The sequence below is a fragment of the Branchiostoma floridae genome, chromosome 10, assembly GCF_000003815.2.
Source record: "Branchiostoma floridae strain S238N-H82 chromosome 10, Bfl_VNyyK, whole genome shotgun sequence".
Classification (NCBI taxonomy): Eukaryota; Metazoa; Chordata; class Leptocardii; order Amphioxiformes; family Branchiostomatidae; genus Branchiostoma; species Branchiostoma floridae.
Genome location: NC_049988.1, coordinates 21,970,543 through 21,977,194, shown reverse-complemented (window position 1 = coordinate 21,977,194; position 6,652 = coordinate 21,970,543). Strand labels below are relative to the sequence as shown.

The window sequence follows — 6,652 nt, the reverse complement described above, 5'->3', positions numbered from 1 at the left end:
CAGTATCGAACAGTTGCATATTGTGTTTCCTACCTTATCAACATGTGGCAAACTCCCTCTCGATACACGTATGTCATCTTTGGAGGAACAAGAACCCATTTTCACAGCTCATCGAGACAGTTTCACCGCTACACACCGTATCCACACGGGCCGCCGGCTTGTCGCAACATATCCTGACGAGCACATGTAACTCGATCCACGGCAAGAAAAATATAAACGTTGTTGCCTTGGAAACCGTATACAAAACAGTGGGTGATGTAATGACGTGAAAGGATGGGCTGAGCTTGGTAAATACGCATGAATCGTGGAACCATGGAGTCCATTCAATTCCCGAGGGACACGACTAACACGTAGTCTCACTTCTACAATCCAGGGTTCGAAATCCTGGGTGCATATGACGCTTTTGTACACACAAAGTTGGAGCTGTGCACCTAATTTCAATCCCAGCGCACTTACATATTTGTGTGTGTGTGTGAGTATGAGTGAGTGGGAGTGTAGAATTATCTAATGTTAAACATACTGCAATTATACACTGCTAGTATACAGCATGTTCTTGGCATAATTAGTCAGTGTCAGAAAAAAATTGATAAAACTTTTGTTGCACTTTTGTATTACTTGTTTAAAATTCTCAATTTACTGTAGAATTTCAGATTCAATTTTTAAAGAGATGGCATGCAGTAAGGTTTGCAATTTAGGGTTTTGCTGACATTCTACTTTAATTTATCTTATTTTGTGCAATTTTTCTCCAAAAGTGCATCCAGATAAATTTGTCATCGCCAAAAACTGAGTTTTGAGCCCGGCTTCTTTGATGTCCCACTAGATAACTTAGAGCCTCACCCAACAATAGAGCTGTAACTCTTAACTCTCCCTCAAGCACCTCTCAGTCCCCTTCATACCTTTCCATGTTCTGTTTCTGCACTTGTAAACTGGTATAACCACACTTTGGCGTCAGAGGCACGTGGCAGCAGCTGGCTATATCATAACTACTGTAATTCCTGACTTTTTCTGTGTACTTTTATGTTCACGGTTGTCATGCTGACAGCTGTAACATTAACTTATCCTTACCGACAAGAAAAGAATCGCTGAATTTTTTACATGCACCTGCTGCCACCATGAACATTTAGTTCCAAGAACAAGTTAAATTTTCACAGACCTTGAAAGTTTGGTACCAAGAAGACAAGAAAGTGAATTACAGTACTCGTCACACTTACTGTATGGTAAGCCTTTAGTGTACCTAGTATGTTGGTATGCAATGCTACAGGACCAACATTGTTTCAAACTCCTGGAGAGACTGCTATAATTGTAAACTGGCAAAACCACACTTCGGTGTAGAGGCAAGTGGCTGCAGCTTGCTATATTATGATTGATTCCAACTACTTGTCACACTTAAGCCCTTAGTGTACCTATGTTGTGGGTATGTAACTTTACAGGTGTTGTCTGTCATTTTGTTGACTGTCACACATAATGAATGTCACTCTGAAATAGATCAGGGAACCAACCACCTAATAGATATTTTCTGATACCAGCACATACATTCAATTAAGTTTGCTATCACATGATAAATAATCCATGAGTACTTTGATGAAAAACAATAAAGTAAAATGAAAGGACCAAAATACCCAGGTTTTGTACCAACTGAATCTGAGCTCTCTGAGAATTATAAGTCCTGCCTTAAGTTCATATATCTGTTTATCAAGCATTCATCATTTACAAAGCCTAGTCCTTATACTGTTAGGTAGTATTTTCAATGACCTAATATACAGACATCAGTAATACATAAAATATAAGGCATTAGAACATTTAGTAAACAAAGACCTGACAAATCTTGATTGCCCAGCCATTCCACGATCTAGGGTTACATTGTTTTATTTGGTGTAGTACAATTGTGAACTGGTATAACCACACTTCTGTGTCAGAGGTACGTGGCTGCTATATTATAACTGACTCCAACTACTTGTCACAGTTACTGTACGGTAAGCCCTTAGTGTACCTAGTATCCTGGCTATATATTCCCCAAATCAAAGAATTAATCTGAACATTAAACAACTAGGCAGCATTTCTAGAAACAAGAACAAACTACGTCGATGTCGGTTAGACATCCAGGTAATAAGATACACCAAAGAGTAGTTACTCAAGCAACTGGATATGGAAACCATATCCAGTTGCTTGAGTAACTACTTTTTGGTGCAAGAACAAACTAACCTTTTCAGCAACAGGTTTGTTTTGTCTGCTCATTCTGTCCCACCAGTTTTGATACTTTCCAACCATCAAAAATGTAATTTGAGTGAAATCAATTTTTCATGTCATGTCATTCATTGCAATAGAATAATAAAAAAGTAACATGAGGTTTCAGGAATTTTTGCAGAATACCTTATTTATAATTAAGTATTTGATATTTATTGATTTGATAAACATCAAATTATCAGTCCTGGATAGATAAGATATTTCTGTGTAACATCTTAGGACTTTTCTTCTTGCTGCATTGTTTTCTCCTGAGACAATTTTGGCTAGTAACTAAAGAGTTTGTTGAAATAGAGCCTGCAATATCCGTAAATACCTGCAATAATTTCTAAGTTGTTATAAGACTTGTACAGAGTAATTGTAGTTCACATTTTGTATCCCTGAGACAATGCCAGCTGCTACAATATACTATCAGCTGGTGGTGTTATAGGGATTTTGACCTTCGCCAAGAAGGTTATAATTTGGCAGCGTTCGTGTGTCTGTCTGTCTGTAAAAACCTGTAACTGGAGAATGCCTGGACGGATTGTCTTGTCTACGGTCACAGTTTTTGGTTAATAGGTAGCTCTTGGGGTTAGGTAGAAGTGACATAACTAAACTGCAGAGAGCCATAACTTTCGGCACTCTTCTGCCTCTTTGAAACTGCAAGGAGTACTGTAAATGCATTTAAGTTCGCGGGGATTTAATTTCGCGGTAGCGGGAAACAAGACTTTTCGCGGTGGTTTTAATTTTGCGGTAACACCATAGTCTGCAGTCTAATACCGTAATAGAAAAATGTTCGTGGTGGTTTTAAGTTCGCGGTAAAGTGGCCACCGTGAAAACCGCGAACATTAATCCACCGCGAACATTTCTGCATTTACAAAATGTACAGTATATGATATCATTTGAATCAAGTCAAGATGGGATGTTACCTTACGTTTGAGTATTTGTTATTATCCAAGCACAGGTTTCTGTCAAGAAGGCTAGTAGAGGCCACAATTCTTTTAGTCTACCTCAATCCAACATGAAAAAATGGCAGTGACTACAAGCCCCGAAACCTCTGCGTGGAGAATATTAAGTCTTCCTTGGTCTCATTAGTAGACAGACGAGTCATAAATCAGATATCTTCCATAATTGCTTCTTTATTAAAAAAACTCATGTCCGTGATAGACATAATCACTACTCATCATCATCAAGTTCTCTGTGTGTCAGAGCACATATGGAGGCAGGCCGTCCACTGTTTTTGTTCCCTGCTGTCCTTCGAGCTTCCACCCTGAAGCATCCCGTATCAGCAGTGTCCTGCTCAACTGTTCCTTTTCCAACTCATGACTTCCCCCCCACCTTCTTTCTTCCTGTTGGGGACCAGTTTCGTGCCATCTTGGGAAGTCTCAGCCTTGGCATCCACACAACGTGACCTAGGCAATGCAGTCTTGCTCTTTGCATGAGCATTGAGACTTCAGGTTGGCTAGTACAGTTCCTGATGGTCATCATCATCATATCTTGCCGCTCCAAGTCCCAATCCAACAGCGGGCCACCTCGTTGGTGTCGTTGTTAGAGTGTCGGTACTAGCTATAGGCTGCTGGACAATTGGCTAGACTTGTTAAATGGGAGTGTGGCAGGGGTCGTCTATGGTGGGCAGGCAGTTGTTTCTGGTGGGTGCACGGCGCCCGTCTATGGTTGGTGCAGGTGGCACGTCCCTGGTATCGGCGAGAGGGATGGTTCTGGGGTCTGCACAGAGGCCGCCTCTGGTGGTGACTCATGTACAAAACTCGTGTCTGGTGTCTGGATGTGCACCGATTATTGTGGCTGCACCTGGCGCATTTCTGGCGCCGACGCGGGACCCGTCCCTGATATCGCCGCTGGTGCTTTTTCTGGCGATTGCACGGGGCCCGTCTCTGGCGTCTGGGTGGAGGCCTTCTGTGGCGTCTGATACGTCTCTGGTGTTCAGGTGGTCTCTGGTGTTCAGGTGGTCTCTGGTGTTTGTGCAGTTTCCAGTATCTAGGTGGTCTGTTGGCTTCAGCCGGTCTCTGGTGTTCAGGCGGTCTCTGATGTTCAGCCGGTCTCTGGTGTTCAGGCGGTCTCTGGTGTTCAGGCGGTCTTTGGTGTTCAGGTGGTGTCTGATGTTCAGGTGGTCTCTGGTGTTCAGGCGGTCTCTGGTGTTCAGGTGGTCTCTGGTGTTCAGGTGGTCTCTGGTGTTCAGGCGGTGTCTGGTGTTCAGGCGGTGTCTCATGTTCAGGCGGGACTTGTGTCAGGTTTCCAGGCAGTGGCCGTCTATGATGTCCAGGCAGGAGTGGTCTCCGGTATCCGGGCAGTCTCGGGTGTCTGGGTGGGAATGGTCCCTCATTTCCGGATGGTCGCCTTTTCTCTTGTCTGGGCGGGAGTCTTTGGTGGAGGGGTGGAGTCTGGAATGACGATAAGTGAAACAATTACCACCATACTCATGCTCCGTTTACACCTCAGTTTATTATCTTTACAATTTATTCTCAAAGGTTCTGATTTCTAGACATGTCTTCACCAACGTATACTTATTGCCAGCAAAGCAAAAACATGGACATGATTAAGAAAAGCAAGAATTTGAAACAATTACATGCAGCAGTATAACCAAATACTGGATACTACATTGTACTAAGTAACTACTAGCATGGGTCAAGTACACTCAATTTATGCAATTATTTTATTAACTACAGAATCATGACTACAAAACTGTCACTAGTCTTCCAGTCATATTAAAAAATTTGGACTGAATGTATCAAACTAACCACTTTGATTTATTAACATCTTACATACTAGTAATGGATTTCACAGCTTTATTTGCTAATTCCATTGAGTACTCCATAACGTCATACGGATACAGATAAGGTACACACATGGCAGTGTAGCAATGGCTAATAAAAACAAAAACTCTGAAAATGCAAATTCCTTAATTAGGCAAAAATTAAACACAACACAAAACTTCAGATCTTACCTGTTTGTGATCCGTAAAACCAGCTGACAAAATTGCCACTGTGCCACTGTTGTGCTGTGCCAAGAGATATGGAGAGAGAGAGAGAGAGAGAGAGAGAGAGAGAGAGAGAGAGAGAGAGAGAGAGAGAGAGAGATGGAGAGAGAGAGAGAGAGAGAAAAAAGAGAGAGAGAGAAAAGAGATGGAGAGGAGAGAGAGAGAGAGAGAGAGAGAGAAAGAGAGAGAGAGAGAGAGAGAGAGAGAAAAGAGAGAGAGAGAGAGAAAGAGAGAGAGAGAGAGAGAGAGAGAGAAAAGAGGGAGGAGAGAGAAAGAGAGAAAGATAGAGGGGAGAGAAACACGCCAATGGCAGAAATGTAATATGATTTCTCATTGTTATTAACAACAATGAGGATTTTCATGATGTAAAAAGTTCACAGCTCCATATCCCAGTATCCATAAAATTGAACCGTATAATATAACCAGCTGCTGCCGTGTAATATAACCAGCTGCTGCCGCGCTGCGTGCCTGCAAAACTAAGTGTCTTATGCCGAAGGACGGCTACATAGATTAGATACAGATTATTGTACCAGTCACTTTTTCTGTCCACAACAGCATCTTAGACGGCTGTAACAGCGCCTCTCCTGTGCACATGAAAGCCACATTATAGCATGTCACTCAGCGTCTCATTTTCTCTTAGTTCTGCAGTTTGTAATGTAACACTATTTCATGGGATGAGCTACATCCGTTGTTTATCAAAACATTGTTTGTAGGCATATCAAGCCGACGGGTGGCAGTTTTAAACTGAAATACACTGAAAATATTGCAATCTAAAACCAATGTCCGTCGACGTAATATCCCCAAATAACCTGTTTCTAAAAGCAACGGATATAGGCTACCCAACGGATAAAGGGGAACTAGCTTTACATACAGTTTGTATGTATGATGTAATTTTACTATTTTTGTACTCTTTCTGCCATGTCAGTTGTGTTTCTATTGATGTATTTTATGTGGAGGACCACACAAAGAATAGCTAACAGCTAACTAAAGGTACAGCATGCTTACATAGCTTCTTTCCTGCAATGTTAAAAGAAGCTGCTGTAACAGTAACAGTTGTGGAAATAACTTACCCACCTACAAAATATCACAACAAGACACAACAATACATCCAGGCATTCTCAAGTTATGGTGTTGACAGACGGACAGATAGACACACAGACAGACGTATACACGCACGAATGCTGTCAAAAGCATGACCTTCTTGGCGTAGGTAAAAAGAGTTAATCAGGTAAGTGGATATACATGTCACAGTGGAGATCACGATCCAGGAGAATCGCCGATCCTCCTAGGAGAGATCGCGATCGTAGTTTCTCCTAGGAGAAACTACGATAGATATAAGAAACAGATCCCGATCGCAATCAAAGGAAGCTGTATCTCAAACAAATGCAGGTGCAAAAAAGCCGGCATACCATGTTCTACAAAGTCCACCCTCTACGG

General features: G+C 41.9%; 3 protein-coding genes across 7 annotated transcripts in view; all 3 read right to left on the bottom strand.

Moving 5' to 3' along the window:
- Window positions 1-6,652, bottom strand: part of LOC118424803 (zinc finger protein 665-like) — a 1,044,319-nt gene that overhangs the window by 898,716 nt on the left and 138,951 nt on the right. The gene's annotated exons all lie outside the window — the stretch shown is intronic.
- The window catches only part of LOC118424824 (formin-like protein 2), a 1,075,906-nt gene that overhangs the window by 957,991 nt on the left and 111,263 nt on the right, over window positions 1-6,652 (bottom strand). The window lies entirely within an intron of this gene.
- Window positions 1-6,652, bottom strand: part of LOC118424807 (neuromodulin-like) — a 68,583-nt gene that overhangs the window by 48,699 nt on the left and 13,232 nt on the right. The window contains exon 1 of one of the 5 annotated variants that reach the window (XM_035833596.1): window positions 34-158. The exons of the other annotated variants lie outside the window; for them this stretch is intronic. Coding sequence (XP_035689489.1) covers window positions 34-99 — 66 coding nt within the window. The 5' untranslated portion in view covers window positions 100-158. Of the gene's footprint in view, window positions 1-33; window positions 159-6,652 lie in introns of those variants that run through there. 5 annotated transcript variants of the gene reach the window in all.